At 39.1% G+C, this 21,684-nt stretch overlaps 1 protein-coding gene across 3 annotated transcripts in view; it reads right to left on the bottom strand.

Moving 5' to 3' along the window:
- The window catches only part of LOC123971728 (glypican-5-like), a 58,893-nt gene that overhangs the window by 26,837 nt on the left and 10,372 nt on the right, over nucleotides 1-21,684 (bottom strand). For all 3 annotated transcript variants that reach the window (XR_006825267.1, XM_046050734.1, XM_046050735.1), the window contains exons 4-8: nucleotides 20,495-20,677; nucleotides 18,521-18,693; nucleotides 18,253-18,309; nucleotides 17,522-17,644; nucleotides 5,103-5,223 (exon numbers count right to left, since the gene is read on the bottom strand). Coding sequence is in view for 2 of the 3 variants with exons in the window: in XM_046050734.1 (XP_045906690.1) it covers nucleotides 5,103-5,223; nucleotides 17,522-17,644; nucleotides 18,253-18,309; nucleotides 18,521-18,693; nucleotides 20,495-20,677 (657 nt within the window). In the remaining variant the exon portion in view is untranslated. The remainder of the gene's footprint in view (nucleotides 1-5,102; nucleotides 5,224-17,521; nucleotides 17,645-18,252; nucleotides 18,310-18,520; nucleotides 18,694-20,494; nucleotides 20,678-21,684) is intronic.

The raw sequence follows: 21,684 nt of genomic DNA, 5'->3' as shown, positions 1-21,684 counted from the left end.
AGTGATCAATAGAATTTTAAAGTCAATTCTAAAACATACTGGGAGCCAGTGTAATGAAGCTAAAATAGGAGTAATGTGGTCATATTTCTTTGTTCTGGTTAAAAGCCTGGCAGCTGAGTTCTGGACAGTCTGGAGTCGATCAATAGATTTTTGGGTTAAACAGGTGAAAAGGCTGTTGCAATAATCCAGGCGTGATGAGATGAAGGCGTGTAAAATGGTCTCGGTGTCCTTAAAAGTTAACATAGATCGAATTTTAGCTATATTTCTAAGTTGATAAAAACATGATTGAACAAGCTTTGTGGTGTGCTGCTCGAAATTTAAATTACTATCAAACCAAACACCAAGGTTCTTTGCCACAGGCTTAATGTTACTAGGGAACCAGCAGATGGCAGTATTTGATTTGCCATCTGCTGAGACCCGATGACCAGGATTTCTGTTTTGTCTGAATTCAGCTGGAGGAAATTATTTGACATCCATTTTTTAACTTCACAAAGGCAGTTGTTAAGTGAACTCAGCATTCCAGGGTCTGTGGATCTGACGGGCAATTATATTTGTGTGTCATCAGCATAAATATGAAAAGAAATGCCATGTTTATGGATAATATGTCCAAGGGGAAGCAGATACAAGGAAAACAAAATGGGTCCTAAGACCGACCCCTGAGGCACACCATATTTAACTGGACAGAATGAGGAGACATAGTTGTTTACAGACACGCAAAACTTCCTATTTGACAGGTAGGATGAAAACCATTCTAGGGCAGTACCAGAGATCCCCACCCAGTGCCTCAGTCTGTCTAACATGATGTTGTGATCAATGGTGTCAAAAGCAGCGCTAAGGTCCAGGAGTACAAGGACTGAGCACATACCTTCATCAGCAGACATTAAAAGGTCATTGGTGACTTTAAGCAAGGCAGTCTCAGTGCTGTGGTACTTCCTGAAACCAGACTGTAACTTTTCAAATAATTTGTTATTTTCCAGTACAGTGAGCAGCTGTTTGGACACAATTCTTTCTAGAATCTTTGCAATAAAAGGCAGTTTTGAAATTGGTCTAAAATTATGTGGGAGGGAGGGATCTAAACCAGGTTTCTGGTTCACACAAGCCGTTTTAAAATAATCAAGGACACAACCAGTAGATAGGGAGCTGTTGAAAACAGAGATCAAATGGGGCCCAACAGAATCTATTACTTTCAGTAAAAATTTTGTAGGTATTACATCAAGTGGGCTGGAGGACACTCTCATTTGTGATACTGTTTTTAAAAGCTCAGACAAGTCGATGAGATAAAACTGGTTAAAACTCTCTTGTTGCTGGTGAGGAACCTCTGAGTAAGAGGCAGTGGGGGTAATAGAGGCTCTGATTGACACCACCTTATTGGTAAAATAAGATAAAAACAATTCACTATTCTATTTAACACAAGAGCATATGATATAAGCTGTTACTATATATTGTGGTGCACCATGTGATATGCACATACTGACTGAGTAAGCAAATTCTATACATTTTTATCTTTACAGTTTGATCCTGAATAAGTGCAGTAGTAGACCTACACATTATTATACTGCACTATACATGTATATTGATTGACTGCAACAATGATAACATGTAAAAAGACTTCAACATACCGTATGTGTGCTTTACAAACGGGGCTGTAACTTGCTTTTATTAATATTAATGTGCATTTTATTTAAACCTACACTGTTGCTTCATATTTGCAGTAAGCAATCAAAAAGTGGAAGTTATGAATATTATTGGTATTTTTGAGAGTTTTAAAACAGCAATTGGTGATATTCTCTACCTATGTTTTGGGGTGAGATTCCCTGCTAGATGGATGCGAGTTGGATACATAAAGAGGGACATCTGGCCTCCACTGTACAGTAGGCAATGGGCAGCAGTGGAAACAAGGGGAACCAAGGTTATTATATGACAGCATGTCCGAAAGGACGTGCAGACAGACTCCACTCTGTGTAGTGATTCACCATCATGTCATCGGACTGCAAATGAGGGCTGAGGGAGGACAAAAATACATTACAGCAATGTTTCCACCAGGACTGTGTTTTCTTAGTCATGTGGAAAGGAATATATACAGAATTTAGGTCATGTGGTAATAAAACTCCAGTGAAACCAATAGGCCTACAAGTAAAATTATTCAAGGGTGGCAGCTCAAGAGTGATCTGTCCTATCCAATCTGAATTTAAAATTACAGATAGTGTTGGTGAGGACTTTTGGTCTTATCTTTTTTTCTTACAAAAATGATGAATGATGAAACAGGAACTCTGATCTCCTGAATGAAATTCAGACATGCCAAACCTCCTACTTTCTATATCGTCACTGACTGTTGTCATTGAATGTAGACTGCTACATGATCCACCAATATAAATGTCATTCCTGTGGATACTGGGTGAGACCAAGGCAGAGCAGAAAGAGCAGTCTCTTAATGAAGCCATCCTTTGTTGTGTTGCCATCTGCTGTCACTTAAGAAACAAAGTGCATGAGTAGGGGTGGGACCACTGGCTGAGCATGTACATACACATTTTAATTGCAAGGATAAGCGAGCGGTTACACAAATAGAATCCTATTAGAGGGCAAAGACTGTGTGAAACACAGCCCACTGCTGCAGAGGTCTAATTAACAGGTAATACACAATTGGGACAGAAAGATAAGAAGAGACTGAAAGAAAGACAGAAAGAAAGAAAGACAGACCTCCAAAACACGGATGATGAAATAATTAAAATTCCAAGGATGCTTCTTTGACACGCTTCATATTTTGTTCCTCCTCTCATCCTAGCTATGTGAGTGTGTAAATGGCACACATGACAGGCTCTAATAATTATTCATATGTGTGTGCCTCAGATAGAGAAAGCACTGGGGCAGCTAACATGAAAGACGCAAAGCCCGGACCCCAAAGGTGACTTTAAACTTGTTCAAAGGACAATAACAGTTCGCAGTGTGTACTCACACATAGGGTTTGTTTGTGTACACAGACTTGAATTTCTCTCAATTTATCAAAAATATGGAAATACTGAAATACTGGAGGTGAGAACTGTTTGAAATTCAGATGAGCGGTGTAACATTATACTTTTCTTTTTAGTTCATGTTGTGGCCTGATCACATTTAACCACCATCCATCCATGGAGCATGTGTTACAAATCCAAAAACATGTATCTAAAAGTGTGTGTTGGTGTGCATTTGTTCATGGTAGAAGATTCAATGTTCTGGACAAGTACAGGTTAGACAGAATTCACAGGCCTGAGAGAGTGGATCTCAAACATAAAAGGATTACATGGTGCATGTGTGGTGTGTGTTTTGTATATGGCGAGGGAGATGCTGACTTGCATTTTCCCCATGTAAATGCAAAATGATTAATGGACTCACCACCAAAATTAGATGGAGCACAGAAAAAGCTTCAACAGCAAAAAGAGAAAAATAACCCTTAGCATGTCCCATCCCATGATTTTCCATGAATATTCCATAAACACCAACAACACTTTACATAAACACTATTCCATAATGTCACCGTATTTACGTTGTTTCACTTTGATAGTGAGCTGGAAGTCATGGTGAGCAGAAGGTCTGCAGTGTAGATGCCTTTACCATGTGGAGCCTGTGTATGCAACCCCTTAATGCTGAAGTATCAATCCAATTGAAAAGCATACACTCTGAAATCTAATCTCTGTCTTCATCAGTTTAATGGTTATGGCTAAAAGGAATATTACTGTAAATGATGATCCTCTACTATTATCAACAAATTGCATGAAAAGACCAGACCCAAGAATGAATTGATCCCCATCTTGCCAAAGCCTGATATATTTTATTCATCTTTGCCCAACACCTCCATTATTGATCAAATTTTTTTAAACAACATCAATGAGCCACACTTTTGCACTGGGTGACATTTAAAAATATAGAATATTCATAGTTTTCACGTGACGTCACAATCCAAGGAAAACGCTCCCTTGGAGGACAAAAAAACCCCAAAAAGCGTTATTTTCCGCTGCCTGCCAACCAGGAAGCAAGTGATACACTGTTACTTTGAGTTTGTTACTTTTGCGTTGCCAAAATGCTGGATGGTTGTTGTGCTGTCGGATGCACCAATCGAGGAGGAGACAAGCCTGGGATGTGTTGGTAGGTGAGACATTACCGCAGTCGAGCTGTGGCAGGGACCTGCCGGTTTTTAATGGTAGAAATGCCGCAGCGGATGCTGTAACGTTATTAGGGCTGTACATAACGATTACCATGCATATCACATGACTGAAAACAATGAAAAGCCAGCTTCAATATTTAATGCCTGACATGCTGTTCCTCTATTTTTTTTTACTTTGATTGTTTGTTAGGTTACTGTTCCCCCATTATGTGTTTACTTGTCTGGCTTCCTGTCCGACTGTCTCTTAAGTGTCTCAAACACAATAACCTTGATGTATGATTTTATGGGATCTTATTTATATGGTTTTATGAATTATCCATGCAAATCATATGACCATATTACCATGCTGTCCAGCTTTGAAAGTGCTGCATGAATCCAGATTAATTGTTGAATTAATTAATTCATTATTGCATGTTATTATCTACATTCCCATTAGAGTGCTGACATTTAAATTTATTGGATTAAGCAGTGTCTCACACATGAGGCGATAACAGATGATTGAGAGTCAGATGAAGATGAGGACACATAACACACACCCACACACACATACACAGGCCCCTGCAGCCAGCTTCAGCAACTGCATATCACACATACATCACACTTTGAAGAAACACCAAGATGTGAAGAAAGGTCAGGGGATCCCCAAAAACAATAGGAATCATCTTTTAGGAAACCATTCATTTGCAAGATATTACATACATAGATAGGGATATTAAGGATCAACACCTTGTCATGGGCCAATGTATTGGTTAAGGTGGAATTCAAAACAAATGGTGGCACAAGATGATAGGCCATGAGGTCACCAAAAAAATCAAGAATCGTCATCTGGGGACCACAATCATCAATCAATTTTATACAATCAAGACATCAATATCTCAATGAAAGCAAGCGAAATTATTACATGGTTTGAGAATACAAAATAGTGAGAAAGGTGTGTGCCAACTATTTTTATTTTCACGTGTACCTGTGTTAGCTGCTCCAGCCGCTGTTTCGCCCCCTTCAGGACAGGATCTGTATTACGGGCCGTCATCTCTGGGTTCTCCCTTTGGGCTTTTAAACTGCTGCCCACCACACGACCTGCATAACTACAGAAAGACATAACAAGAGAGAGACATACAGTACTTTCTGTTCCAGTTCTGAGTGTGTGCTGATCTCCTGCCCCAGTTTTCGCACAGTCACTATACTAATGTGTTCAGTCAGAGTGTAGTGATTCACTTCATGTGCAGGGACACACACACACACACACACACACACACACAGTAAAATGTGTTTACTCATGGCAAAAAAACATAGAAACAGACTTTTATTCAAGCAGAGGAGTCACTTGAGGCAAGTACGGTGACATGAGTTAATCTTCTGGCAGTACAGCCAGTACAGCTGGTGATTTTGTACAAAATTATAAACGCAACAATTTTGTTTTTGCCCCCATTCATCATGAGCTGAACTCCAAGATCTAAGACTTTCTCTACACAAAAGCCCTATTTCTCTCAAATATTGTTCACAAATCTGTCAAAATCTGCGTTAGTGAGCACTTCTCCTTTGCCGAGATAATCCATCCACTTCACAGGTGTGGCATATCAAGATGCTGATCAGACAGCATGGGTATTGCACAGGTGTGCCTTAGGCTGGCCACAATAAAAGGTTACTTGGCCACAAATGACAAATTGGGTAGAGTGGCCTGCATGTGGTAAATGAATGTCATCACTAAGATTGATCCTTGATCATTTTGCATATTGGTGTTTCTGTAGTGGTCTATGAGCAAGTATCACATCATTTTGTCTGTGTAGGGGGTTGCAGTGGGTGGATCAAAATGAAGATGAAGTGAGAGAAAAGCAAAAGAGAAGAAACAACAGTTCATGAGTCATATTTTTCCAAGTCTCCAAGATCCAAACCAGCTTTCTTAGCTAATACAATCAGCAACCAACTCAGTAACCACTGAGTCCACACCCTCAAAAACACAAACACACACTGGCTATGGCAACAAGGGAAAAGGACTGTGGGAACCAGAGAGGAGACACATGGTAGATGTCAACCAAATCTAAAAAAAACGACTTGACTAATGCCAAGAGATGGTGTGGTGGTGAAGACCCCAGCCACTGGAGCCATGCTAACCCTGCTGGTCTGGAATTAGATTCCACCAGAAAATTTTGTTTGATGCACAAAGTCTCAAAGATTTGTTTTATACTCATGCAGATTATGTTTTCATGCATATATTTTTCCTGTAGTAATTAAGTCAACGTCTTTTTGTCTTGGAGCTAGTTTTGAGCAAGTTAACATTAAATATGGAGCCAATCGCAAACAACATCAACAGATCAAGAGCTGCATGTTTAATTTAAGAGATGACGAGACTACAGAGCCTCATGGGAAAATTAGGTCATTAGAGAGGCAAAAATAATATGACGCAGTGGGAGAATAGACTACAGCACATTAACGATAATAAATAGAACAGAAAGGGAACTATGTAAAATAAATTAAACCTTATACTGCCGACACTCTCAACATATTCAGTAGCCTATAGTAGGTATGGGAAAACATAATTACTACCCGTTTTGCTCTTATGTTTCACGATGAGATTCATTATTACAGTTATAGTGTTTCTGCTAAAAATACAAAGAGGATTACTGAAGAAACTCTGCATTGTAAATGATTTCAGAAAAAGCAATTGATAAGTGTCTGTGTGACTGTAACGTGTACATAAATTAGTGGGAGCACCATTTCAGTGTGCAAATACTACTAACATTTTTTTGGTTTGAAGTTGGATTTATGGTTGACACGAGGTTAACAGATGTTCTGCCATAGGACTCTGGCGCATAAATCCTGATTTATAGTTCAGCATCAGACATTCAATACTAGAGAGATGTCCTGTCTGTGATCAGGTATTGCTGTGTTTACATTCGTTACTTTGTGATATGACCTATGGTGATAAGGTAAACTTACTACGTTTACTTACTACTTACTTACGTTCACTAAATATGAGACTACAGTTTTTTTGAGGAGGCGAGTATCAGCCATTCTGGAGCCTTTGGTGAAGCTACAGCAACTACTGAAAACATTACACTACACAAAAGATGTTCTATACGCCCCGTCTTCTGATGTGCTTGACAGGCTTGCAATAGGCTACAATGAACCAACCTGTGAAGGAATCTGATATCTGTAATTTCTGAGTACTTAGTCCTGCAACGAACACTGTGTGTAAACTGGAGCAGTGAGTTGATTTGTTAGAGGGTGGTCCATTTACATGTTTTCTCAAATCCTTTGATCTTAACATGTTCCAGAGGACGATATCCGCGCTGCACAAATCAAAGTGAGCCATAATGATAAATCCAGAAAGGCTGATTTAAGTCTAAAGTTAGCCGACTTCATGAGACAGACAATTTCTCAATGATCTTTTTTGTATAAAACGGATGATCATGATGTTATGCTAACATCTTATTTCTGTTTTTTTCCTACGGTACATCCCATCTAATCTCTGTCGGAACTGAACTAATTTGACTGCCTTCCAGTATTGTTGAGTTCAATTCAAATGAATGAGTAGATTTAAATTCAGCACCAATGTAATGAATGGTCAGTGTTTTTTTATTGGCCAAATGCAATTTATACACAGTACACTGCACACAGAGTTTGTTCTCTGCATTTAACCCATCCTAATTAGGAACAGTGGGCAGCCATTGTGTAGCACCTGGGTAGCAGTTAGGGGTTCATGGCCTTGCTTAAGGGCACCTTCGGCAGTGGCCCAATCTTTTGCTTTCATCAATTGGTATATTTTTGTTCGACAAAAAGACATACGGTAGGGCTCACAGTATTCTGTTCAAAGGATGCGAAAATTACAGAACATCATTCTGTTCAATAACCTGGAAATATCATTTGATGTTATGCTAACATCTTATTTCTGTTGTCTTTTTCAGCTATAACTGTAACCTTTAAAGATACATAGTTAAACACGGTGGTCCAACCTACCTGATGTTTCTACTGGGATTATTTTATCTACTGTGTTGCTTTGCTAGCGTCTTTGATACACCAAATCTACCTGTGGTTCAACAGGTAAATTAGGTCTCCAGCCTAAGGTTAGTTAAAGTGTTGTTGTTAATGACATATAAAAGCATAAAACATGCATTTTAGATGAATGTGATGTATACACTTTAAAACATCATGAAAAACATTCAATATATTGCTGCCATTTAATTGTATGTACGTGAGGGGTTTTCTACCTCGAAGTTATTACAAACAAAAGGAACATTTCAAAACTGTCACCATGGAAATTACTTACATTGATTAAAAAAATGCACCAGTGAACAGCAAACACCTACGGTACATCCCATCTAATCTCTGTTGGAACTGAAATCTGCTGTTGCTGCAAGTCTGGGATGAGACAGTTTAGTTGATAAAAACAGGATATGATGCTACATGTATCAACACGTGCAAAACAGAATGACTGAGTATCTTATGTAATAACAGGATATTGGGCTACATGTGATGAAAGGTTTAGTAAACCCCCCTAACTGATTTATAAAATGCAAGGCCATAGAAAAGGCTATGAGAGACAAGAGGAGTGGAAAAGGACAGAAAAGGAGAAGGGTGAGGAGGGAGGATGTCAACATCTCACAAATATTCTGGCATATTCATGTTTTAAATTTCCTCTTTATTAAAGGTAGAAATGTGTGTCTTCATTAGTAACAATGAAGCCGTGAATGACAGACAATTGATTTGACCTTAATTTAGACAAGGTTGGCTGAGCATAGCTCTTCTTTTACCACAACACCCCGTTTACAATTACACTAAGAAATATAGTAATTAATATAAATAGTTATTAAAGCATCACAGGCAGATATTGTGTATGGCTTTGGAGTTACAGAGTGGAATAAAGTGTTTGGGTTTTTAAGTGTCTTTGCATTGCACCAGTGCACCCGCAATACAGTGGTCATCCCTTCCAGAGCAAAGACACATACAAGACATTTGTAGATGAATACACACCGGGGTTATTGTGTCTTTCCCTAAAGGAACACCAACCGATCTAATCCTCAGAAATGCAGTGGTCAGTATTGTAATTATCTCCAGTAATGAATCCAAGAACTTAATGGTAAAGTGAGTCTAAGGGCCTAAAGGTGGGGGCAGGAACATGTCTATCTGATTACATCCTCAAAATCAGGAACTGAGAGGAAAACAACTCCTACATACTTTTCCTACAACTTAGAAGGAACCTGTTCAAAAAAGCCTAGCTTTTTTAAGCTAGCTTACAAAGGTTTTCTATGTCGTATTTAAAAACACATCTCTTATTGTGACAGATACCAAGGTATTTATATTCTGTGACCTTCTCAATACTGAGTACAGCGGAGCTGTGCAAATGACTATATATATATTGACATCAAGTACAGCATGAATTCTGAATTTGTACCTTTATGGGTAATTAGTATCTAGCAATAAAGAGGAGTCGAAATTTTGAAATTTCGATGCAGCAGAATCAGCAACACAGTGTAATAGTATCTCGTCTGCATAAAGATGAATTTGACAATCAATCATGACAGAAATATCATTTACATGACTGGATCCAGGATAAAACACACGTAAGACAACTGGTATTGAACGATTGTTATTAGGGTCACTGCAAATGCTAAGGGACAACATGAACTAATTTCCATGACTATGCAAGATGTAATGGAAAGATCAGTTATTAATGGCTAGGAAGAGAAAGGAGCCATGTTTCCTCACCCATTAGCTGTCTAACATCGATGGCCTGCAGGGCTATATGCACAACAACAGCAGTGAAAAGCTGAAAAGGGGACAGAGACCCAGAGTTGGCTGTATGCATCTATGTGTTGTTTGTAGGAGGAGACATTCTTATAATACGCCAGCAACATCTGCTGAAAGCTGAACAGATATCATTCTCACTTAATGCTTAACAGACATCAGATTTACTGAGGCTGCAGGTTAAGAGGTGGTGGCTTTATTTATTTTAATTTGACTGCCTTCCAGTATTGTTGAGTTCAATTCAAATGAATGAGTAGATTTAAATTCAGCACCAATGTAATGAATGGTCAGGTGTTTTTTTATTGGCCAAATGCAATTTATACACAGTACACTGCACACAGAGTTTGTTCTCTGCATTTAACCCATCCTAATTAGGAGCAGTGGGCAGCCATTGTGTAGCACCTGGGTAGCAGTTAGGGGTTCATGGCCTTGCTTAAGGGCACCTTCGGCAGTGGCCCAATCTTTTGCTTTCATCAATTGGTATATTTTTGTTCGAGAAAAAGACATACGGTAGGGCTCACAGTATTCTGTTCAAAGGATGCGAAAATTACAGAACATCATTCTGTTCAATAACCTGGAAATATCATTTGCCAAATGTGCAAATCTTCATCAGTTTCAGTAATTAATCACACCTTGTGGATTGTGCTTTATATTTAGGTGGAGCAGAAGGTATCAATAGCATTTGCACACCTAAAGCATTTTCTCATGTCTAATACCCGCTGTGCTGCTGAATGTATTGGAATCTGCCAGTGCTATGAATGAGCTATTGGCCAGATTAAAGGCTGTCGGGATTTTCTGTCTTTGACACCAGATGATAATATTGCAGCAAGTGTGCAGCAGACGACACAGCGAGGTGTGACTGTGAGTGACACTTAATAAGATATGGAGAACGACAGACATAAATCACCAGCACCGTAATGACAAAGCTGCTCTGCTGTTGCCCTCAGTTACTGCATGGTTGATAACTGTAACACACCGAGATCCATTAGTCTTAACCTTGCGGCACATGTTTAAAGCGTCTGTGGCATGCACAGAAACACACACACTCACTCACAGTGAAAATAACATTACCTGAGATAGTGATCTGATCTGAGGGGGGTGTGTAATTATAAGAGTCACAACCTCAATTGTAAATCTAGCTGCATTCCTGTAGAGTCATTTACATAGCTCTATCACACATTCACACAATCCTCACACCTGAGGCTTATACCTGTACCTCTTGTACAAAATGTGGAATCGATATGCTGTGGTTTGGATAGGTTTGGAAAAATTGCACTTAGTCTCACTTTCTGTATCCTTCACACAGACCCCTCAGGACAATTTTTCTCAGCCTTTCCATGACTCTGTGAACATTAATGGCTGGTGTAAAACAGATGTAAATGTATTAAAAAAATACACAAAATACATCGAGACATTGGGTGTGGCAGGTCTTCAGTGGTTATAGCAGAGTTAATGTCTTGTTACTTAGAATGGTGATTAGATGCTTCCCCCTTCTGGAGTAAATCCGCCATTACAACTCTAACAGGCCGCATCCAGAGTACAGTTAAGCCAATCTAAATAGCTGCGCTATATATATATATATATATATATATATTTAAAAATGTTTAACTGTAACTGTTTTGCACAATTACGCAATATCAGTTAATTCTCATTATGTTATACTTGTCTTGTTCACAAGCCAATTAATGAAGGGTTCAGAGACATAATTACCACTACACTGTATATTATACACTCTGGATTTCATTTGCACCATTTGCTCCCTGCTTGGTTTAAATCATGGACATTCATAAAGGAAGACATGTCCACTGTAAATTAGCTACAGACGAAGGCTGTGACACTAAATGATAAAGGATGGATTGGAAGCTGCTTAGTACAGCTGAACGTTAAATGCCATTGTATGATGTAAATGTTTTTTTTATTATGTGGTACAGATATGTTGAGTTTGAAAGCATTGAGATAACTTGTTATGAATTGGCTATATAAGTAAAATTTAATTTAATTTCCTTTGATAGAGCTATTGTGTCTATATTATGATGGAAAAGAATAGACGTGTTGGTGATGGTGATGTTGGGATGATATGCTTAATGTAAGTAAGTGTGGCTTGTATTTGTAGTGTGTCGTATATGGCCTGATGGCCTATTGATCATCTGTACCAGTATGGGATTATTTTTTTTCAAAATATTTCTGCTCCTTTGATCACAAAAAAAATACAAGCCTTGAACCTCCCACATGATCTAATTTTAATGATTATTCTAATACTAGATTTACCTGAATGTGTGTATCATATTGACCCACTGTCATCTCACTCTGTGCTCTGCTCTGTGTGTACCACCTACATTCTGTCCCATCAGTGTAGGTGGATACGGTGGATTGGCCAAGAGTGGTTGGAGGACACTCTGCTGCCAATTGGGTCCTGCCATCGCTTCAGTTTAAATATGTTCTTGTCTGGATTAGCAGCTGATAGCAGTGTTTACTCAAGTTGTTGAATATTGTACATATTTTAAACAGATTGTAGTTGAATCTACCATTGTATATATTCTCTGGGGAACATCAGTAGTGGACTGCATTTTTGTTGTGTACTTTAGTTCTGTCAGTTATTATTTTTATGATTGTTTCAGCATTAGTGCATTCTGATGATAAAACATCCTGAAATAGGAAATTGAACCTACTCTTAGTCTTGAACTTTCTTCCCTTAAACAGGAGCAAAATCATCTTCATCGGCATGCTAACTCATAACCCGGAAGACAGAATGGATCTACCTTCCTTTATCATGCATTCTCAGACTTTTTCATCATTATGTGTGTTTTGCCACCTTTCTCTTTTTCTCACATGCACACACTCTCACCATCACAGACATTTGTAAGTGAAGTAGGTCAGAGGGCGGAGGAGATGAATGGAGGTCTGAATAGAAGGATGGAGAGATGAATGGATGGCTGAATTAATGAATGAATGGGTGCATGGATAGAGACACAGAGAGGCAGAGAGAGACAGAGAGAGAAGAAGATGTAAAGAGGTCAGAGAGGCACAGACTGGCTGAACTCCAACACAGGCGGAGTGTAACATCTTTTCTGTCCTAAGTAAAACTTTACACTTTACATATAATGGCAGTCTGAGGACTTCTGAATATTTTACTTTCAGTCCTGTTTATGTTCAGAAACCTCACCATAGTGACCTGTCACAGGCAACATTACATGGAAAGTAGGTTTGGGGTGGGTCGGGATAAAATGGCCTGGAAAAAGGTAGTAATGTCAGAAGAAAGATGAGAGGGTAGGAGGAGGTATTTTGTTAGGAATGTTCGTTCTGAAACTTTTATCATGATCATTTTCAGAAAATGACAGAGAGCAGTGACACATGGAAGGTTCTACAGTAAATTTAATAAATAAATCCCAGAACCAACTTTACACTTCTTAACTTGCATCGAGGACTCAAAACTGATTTCACAAGTTCAGAAACCACAGTGACCAAAGACTGTTAAGACAACTCATCTACTTCAAACACAACATTGCATTTCTACACAAAAGACTATACTTTGCTTTAGAAATATCAGATTTAGAATCAGGCCACTTGTAATTTTAGCTAAACTATAACTTTTCTTTATTGCAGAGACAATCTCTTGTTTATTACATACTGTCACTTGACAATACTAGCTCATTAACAATTGAATACACAAAGACAGCTAATTTCATAACTACATTCCTTTTGTGCACCTGGCAAAATATGATGAACAGGCACTTTAAAGCTTAGATTTTTCCAGTTTCCAAAAGTACCATAATTCATTCACTTATGGCAAAGTTTACTACAAGACAGTCATTTTGTTAGGGGATGTTTAGCAAAAATGTTCACTGTTCTTAGTGTGGCAATTATTGTAATCACAATTAAATGATACTTAAATAATTAATAAAATAATACTGATGCCTGTTGAAACCTATTATACTGTATGCTGCAATAGTTTGATGTCACATTGGCCACACTATGATGTGTTTTTATTAATCTATTCAATTAAAATAGTTACATAACATAAAATAATAGTGTATATTATGTATAGGGATTGGGATCGAGACCCGGTTCCAAAATTTCTCAAAACCCGAAAATCAATAAGGTTCGAGCTTATCGATACTGCTATAGAGACTCGCGGATCTGATGTTATTCTTTCTAAACGTCACTAACTACTTGTGATGTCAGATAAAGTTACTGAGTTACTTTGCTGTTATAAACATTAATGCTGCTGCTCTAGAAACAACATTTAGCTGTATTTAAAATATTAAATTAAAAATAGCAGTTAATATGTACACTTCAATATATGTTTATTTATCGCAAGTGGTATGTCATGTCAATATATAATGTTATTGCACATTGAATATTTTCCTCATACCGTGCAGGCGTACCTCATGCACATTGGGTCTGGTCTTGCCAAATAACCATCACTAAATAATAATAAAGTATCGATAGTGGTATCGATAAAGAATCAGATCGTTAAGCAGTCTCAATAAGAGTATCAATATCAATAAAAATTAACGATCCCCATCCCTAATTATGTATAACGGTAATGTAATTGTTATATGAAGATTTTTTTAAATTCTTAATTGGACCTTTTGAATTAAACCATATATTTAAGGGGGGCCCTGTCCCACTTTTCTTAAAATATCAGCAGAGGCAAAGAAATGGCAGAGCCATTAAATACAAGGTTTAGTGGCCTTCACTGCAGCACTGATGGTGACAAAGCAAAGTGTGTGTCTGTGTGTGTTTCTTTATAGAGGATATCCTTGCAAGGCTACATGGCCTGTTGCATATGGCTGATAGACCATTGATAGAAAACCTTCTCCATCACAGTAACTGATTCCCTTCTAAGATGGATAGAACTTTTGTGTGTGTGTGTGTGTGTGTGTGTGTGTGTGTGTGTGTGTGTGTGTGTGTGTGTGTGTTAGTGTTAGTGTTAGTGTTAGATAGGGCCGTGTGCAGTGAGTCGTCAGATGAGCACAATCATCCCACATTTTGTTTATATTTCAGGGTGCGTGTTGGTTTGTGTTAGTTGGTATGTGTGTAGGAATGTGTGTGTGTGTGTTGGAGTGAGTTTGTGTGTGCGCCTGTGAATGTGTGTGTCCATTTGTCTTTCTACCAGTTTAAGCTGCCAATGTAATCACCATGAGAAAGACTCTGGAAACGAACTCTCTAACCTTCGCAACCCCCCCCCCCAGGCAACTCTTAGGAGCTACACACGCGCACACACACTCTCATATGCTGCACTTTTGTCCCCTTTTTTAAATTAAAAATTTATTCTGACTACAAATTAGACACAGTCATGGATGACTACCCCGGTGAAACACTCATTACAGGCATTTAATGCTCATAAAGTTCTGTTTCAAATAAACCCACCAATGGAAGATACACTTCTCATCATTAACTCAGGAGATTTCACATTGATATCAGGTGTATCTAAAGTTAACAAAAATGTGATTCATACTAGTGAAGTGCAGTGGAGTTGACAAAATCTGAGGTAGCACACACACCTACTAGATTTTCACTTAACACCCGCTTGTGACTGAATGCAAAAGAACACTGGGACAATATACCCCCACTGTACATCAATATTGTAGCAATATACAGAAGCTTCTGACCATCTGGCAGCACAGAGAGCAATTCTTAATTCTGTAGAAGCACACCAATCATCGAAGAACAAATTAACAAAGCACCAATTTGGATTTTACTGCACAGGCCAGAAATTTCAGCCTGACACTGACCCAGGCCTGAAAGCTGACTAAATGTTTGAGCACAATAATGGCCAATAATTTTACATCAAAACTCCCTCTTTCTCCATGTACAGTAGCTCACAAAAGTAAGAACACCCCTAACTTTTTTGTAAATATTTGATTATATCTTTTCATGTGACAACACTGAAGAAATGACACATTGCTACAAGTAAGGTAGTGAGTGTACAGCTTGTATAACAGTGTAAATTTGCTGTCCCCTCAAAATAACACATCACAAGTGAGTCTACCCCTAAGTGAAAATGTCCAAATTGGGTCCAATTAGCCATTTCCCCTCCCCAGTGTCATGTGACTCGTTAGTGTTACAAGGTCTGAATGGGGAGCAGGTGTTTTAAATTTGGTGTTATCGCTCTCACACTCCCCCACACTGGTCACTGGAAGTTCAACATTGCACCTCATGGCAAAGATCTCTCTAAGGATCCAATAAAAAGAATTGTTGCTCTACATAAAGATGGCCAAGGCTATAAGAAGATTGATAAGTCCCTGAAACTCAGCTGCAGCACGGTGCCAAAACCATACAGCAGTTCAACAGGACAGGTTCCACTCCGAATAGGCGTTGCCATGGTCGACCAAGGAAGTTAAGTGCACATGCTCAGCGTCATATCCAGAGGTTGTCTTTGGGAAATGAGTGCTGCCAGCATTGCTGCAGAGGATGAAGGGATGGGGGGTCAGCCTGTCAGTGCTCAGACCAAACGCCGCACACTGCATCAAATTGGTCTGCATGGCTGTCGTCCCAGAAGGAAGCTTCTTCTAAAGATGAGGCACAAGAAAGCCAGCAAATAGTTTGCTGAAGACAAGCAGACTAAGGACATGGATTACTGTGGTCTGATGAGACCAAAATAAACTTATTTGGTTCAGATGGTATCAAGCGTTTGTGGCGGCAACCAGGTGAGGAGCACAAAGACAACAGTGTCTTACCTACAGTCAAGTATGGTGGTGGGAGAGTCATGGTCTGGGGCTGCATGAGTGCTGGTGGCACTGGAAAGCTACAATTCATTGACCATGAATGCCAGCATGCACTGTGACATACTGAAGCAGAGCACGATTCCCCTCCCTTCGGAGACTGGGCCGCAGGGCAGTATTCCAACATGATAACGACCCCAAACACACCTCCAAGATGAACACTGACTTGCTAAAGGAGCTGAGGGTAAAGGTGATAGACTGGCCGAGCATGTCTCCAGACGTAAACCCTATTGAGCATCTGTGGGGCATCCTCAAATGAAAGGTGGAGGAACGCAAGGTCTCTAACATCTACCAGCTCCGTGATGTTGTCTTGGAGGAGTGGAAGAGGACTCCTGTGGCAAACTGTGAAGCCTGGTGAACTCAGTGCCCAAGAGGGTTAAGGCAGTGCTGGAAAATAATGGCAGCCACACAAAATATTGACACTTTGGGCCCAATTTGGACATTTTCACTTAGGGGTGTACTCACTTTTGTTACCACCAGTTTAGAAATTAACGGCTGTGTGATGTGTTATTTTGAGGGGACAGCAAATTTACACTGTTATACAAGCTGTACACTCAATACTTTACATTGTAGCAAAGTGTCATTTCTTCAGTGTGGTCACGTGAAAAGATATAATCAAATATTTACTAAAATGTGAGGGGTGTTCTGTACTTATCTTGCTCATGCATACATTCAGTGTATTTGAATAATGAACATTTTTTCCTATTGCTCTAGCTATTTTCACATTCTCTCCAATGGGGTGGTATTTACATTATTTGTCCAATATGGACTATAATAATAACTATATGAGCATGAAATGCCAGAAATGGGTGTCTCACTCACGTAGTTATCAAGGATGCTTGGTTTTTGATAGGTCCTTCCAGGGAAAAATTATTTGCTAAAAGTAATGCACGTAATGTAACATACACACCTCTCTACAACGTCTTGGCCACTCCAGCATGTATGCTGCTCGACCTCCATCTCACTTTCACAAAGCATCTCTGGCAGCTCAGAGAAAAACCACTGGTACCGCTGGATAGAACCCTCAAACTCCCTTAAAGATGAAAGAGAGAGAGACAGAGGTGTGCAGTTGAATGCTTGGGTTAGTAACAGTAAGGCCAATGTACCATGTGCTTTTATTTGTTCCAGTTTAGACTTGGAACCCTGTGAAATTCCTTGTGATAGACTCTGGAACTGGTAAGTCACTGAAAGCAACATCAGGAAGGCAAACAAGCTCATAGTACTTTTGATAATGACTGCATAATATGTTCTGTACTCAGGTTTTATTTTCTCGCCTTCAGGAAATAGTTACATGCTTTAGAAAGGAACGACATATAAAATGATGAAGAGATCATATTATTCAAATGCAACTCAAGCTACAGAGAATTAAAAGTTCACTGACTGTTTGGCATGTGATTACTGTTACTGGTGGTGACAACTTTACTATACAACTTTATTGGCCTGATCTTTGCACTGGATTGTAAAATACATAGCCTAAGTCGAGGGTAAAAAACTCTTTGACACTGGCTCTTCTTTAGGGACTAATGAATGGAAGGAATTAAGTAAATAACTATTGCAGAAAACACAAGCAGAATTTTAGATGTCTGTCATTTTACTTCTTGATTATAGATTAATACTTCTTTGATAATAAGACAAAATTACCTTGATAGTTTTTTCAGGCTGCGACTCTTGTCTCCTCTGGAACCTTTAAGGACCGACCTGGTGGGAGACACAAACACACACAAGCACAGAAATAATGTTTGATGTAATTTTTGTCTGCTATGACTCAAGGTCAAATGTAAAAATAACCTCTACTCTGTCTCTTCACAAATTTAATCACAAATTAACTTACTGTGGCTAAATTCTAACTTTCCCCATATTCTGACTTCTGACAAGAACTCTTACATCTCATCAGATGTATGCAACTCACCTCCGGGATTGCAGCTGCAGATGCTGATGACCCACTGCGGGAGGCAATGTCACAGGTGACCTGTCCGAGGTTACTGATGTAGCAGGACTCACAGAGATTGTACTATGCGAGGTGGTGGGACTTGCACTTGGCATCACGGGACCAGTTCCCTGGGATCCACACACCTTCTCTACCTGAGGAAGAGACCGTTTCCAGGGTAGTGTTTTGGAGATGCTAATGATGTAGCTGCTTTTCAAAGGAACACAAAATGAAGCAAATGGAGTATCTAGAACAGCGGTTTCCAACTTTTTTATTCTCAGCCCATCAGATGAGCTCAAGTACTCCTTCATCAACCAACATGTCCCAAATGTGTTCTTTTGAGGAGGTTTTAAGCTAAGTGAGATATTGTTATAAGACAGTATTCCTGGTATTGTCCATTTTTAGGCCTGGTCTTTTATTTTTTTGTCTTTTTTCATTACCACTTGAAGAAGCAGAAACTGGATGCTTCAAACATTTATCCATTTGCCATTTCTACTACTGGCTTGTTATCTAGTTTTCACTAACTTTTAATTTCAGAATGTGGTGGTAAGAGTTTTACGACTGACTCAGGTTGCTGGGAGGCATGTCTTCTGCAGTCTGCCTTTCATGGCTGGAAGTTGATTGGTTATTGTAACAATAAACAAGATATAAATATCTTAGATCAGCCTCACACCAATTTGTAATCCTGTTAGCGTGTTTATTTTCTTCCAAATAATAAAATTAATAAAAGTAGTACTAAGTCAAAGGCAACTAGATAATTTGACATATTCCTTCTAGATACTCTACAACTATACGTTCCCATAATAAAATACATTACATTTATTTAGCTGACGCTTTTATCCAAAGCAACTTACAATTGCTATATATGTCAGAGGTTGCACGCCTCTGGAGCAACGAGGGGTTAAGTGTCTTGCTCAGGGACACAATGGTGGACGGCCACAGTGGGAATTGAACCCAGGTCTCCCACACCAAAGGCAAGTATCTTATCTATGCGCTATCACCACCCAATACCCAATAAAAATACAATATGCATTTGAGTATTGTGATGCCATGAAATCCAAGCTGAGCAGTCAGAATAGCATAACTCTGTACTGTACACTACTTCCACAATTTCTATGTGTACTGTAAAATAAAGCAACCCACAAAATTGACCTCAAACCTTAATCTTAAAATGTTATGTTGCAATCATCTATTAACTATAAATGCTGCACTTAGGGATTAGCCATTGGTGATGTGCCTAATGAATAAGAAACTCGATTAAATATTCAATGAAGTGGTAATTTCTTATTAGCCGCAATTAGCTGTGCGATTATGCTTGTATGTGTTTGTTTACCTCTCAGGAATCTACTCTACTAAGTCCACAATGTTCTCTCAAACTTGGATGGCTACTCTATTTCTTCCTCCAACAGTGTGTGCCTGCATGCATGTGTTTGTGTGTCGTCTGTTTGTCTAGAGATTAGCCACAGAAACTTTCTCATCACTCAGAACCAAGCTGCATTCTGGGTATCGGTTGTCCCGCCAACCACAGTCTTTGTCTGGCACTGGATCTGTATTCGCACTCAAATACACACTCGCGCACACACACAGACTGAGGGGAACCCCAAATTCTCTGAAGAATGAGGCTGTTTTTAGCCCATCTAGGTACAAGGCTTTTGTGAGAAGATCCAACTGCCAGGCTGAAAGAAAACCCACGGCCTTCCTCACTCTGTGTCCAAAATTCAAATGACTTTATTATTGGGGCGTATGAGTAAGGATGGTTTAGCAGTCTGTTACTGATCCCTTTCAAGTGACACATTTCAGGGGCACAATTACTTAATTATTTAAACCTTTTTAAGTGTACTGGCATCAATAAACACAGTTCAAACTGTATTTTGTGTAACAATGTAAAGTATACAGTATAAAAAGACAACCACTTGGATACATATTCCCCTCCATCCCTTCATCCCCTCTGCTTACTGTGGCTGTAATGCGTGGCCCGTGCAGCTGAGCGTGCAGTATAGCATCATTCACATGATTTCGGACTGCTAACAGAGCCAGCTCCAGGCTGTTGTGGTTGCTGCTGGTTGCTAAAGTAGCAGCTAACCGTTGCAGCAACAACACCAAACTCCCCCAGGGGGTGCCAAGCTCTGATACTCCCACCTAGAATAGAGGAGACAGGAAAAGTGACATCAGATAAGGGAGGAGGAGGAGGAGGAGAAATGGGGTGCATAGTTGACAAATGTGGAAAGAAGAAGAGGAGAAAGAGAACAAGGACATGTTTTAATGTTACATTTAGTTTCTTAAAAGCTGGTAAATTGGCTTTGATGTGTTTCATATATCATACTTCAAAATCAGTCTAGAAGTGACAAATTGATTGTGACATGTTGCTATAATTAGAAAAAACAAATGGATGGATGGAACTGAGCCACTGGTTGAAATGACTAGCAGTTTCTGTCTCATGACAGTATAGCCAAGACCGCATTTTCCATAAACCAAGTTGCCTTCTGTCACAGAGAGGCTGTTCTTACTTGTCCCTCATCTTCTCCTTGACTTTGCTGTGTGTTTCTCTTTCCTTTACTTTACTGAATAGGATATATATGATGGGAGTGTTTTTTTGCATCACACTTTCTTTGCTTCCAAGAAACTCTCAAGCAGGATATACAGTGCCATCTTCCAGCATTGTGCTATAAAGAAGTCTCTATATTGTAATTGCTGTTAAAACTGTCCAGCAATTTTCGAAGCAGCCCAGCAAAATGCACGGAAGACACTGCCAATTCTCTTAGCAATGCTCTTGTTATTTGTCAGTCACGTAATATGGGAATGGTTTATTGATGATAAAATGCTGTGAATGACTGATTCAGTATTGTGAGAGATGGAAGCTTTACCACATGTTTTTACATGCCTCTCCAGAGGCAAAGGGGGACAAATACTTTGAGGCCTCCCATTCACCCAAAACAGTATCAGCTATAATACACACACACACACACACACACACAACTTGGAATAACTTTAAATAAAGTTTTGCTATCCTCCAAATTCTTAATCTGGAACGAGATTACAAATAGTAACAAATAAACATTACTAATATATATCTAAAATAATTAAGTGGCAAGTTAGTTTAAAGGAATAGTTAAATTTTTTTTAGGAGCTATGCTTAAATCCTTCTT

Source organism: Micropterus dolomieu, linkage group LG05 (assembly GCF_021292245.1).
Source record: "Micropterus dolomieu isolate WLL.071019.BEF.003 ecotype Adirondacks linkage group LG05, ASM2129224v1, whole genome shotgun sequence".
In the NCBI taxonomy this organism is placed as follows: domain Eukaryota; kingdom Metazoa; phylum Chordata; class Actinopteri; order Centrarchiformes; family Centrarchidae; genus Micropterus; species Micropterus dolomieu.
Note: the sequence above shows the minus strand (reverse complement) of the source record. Positions and strands in the feature narration are given on the sequence as shown.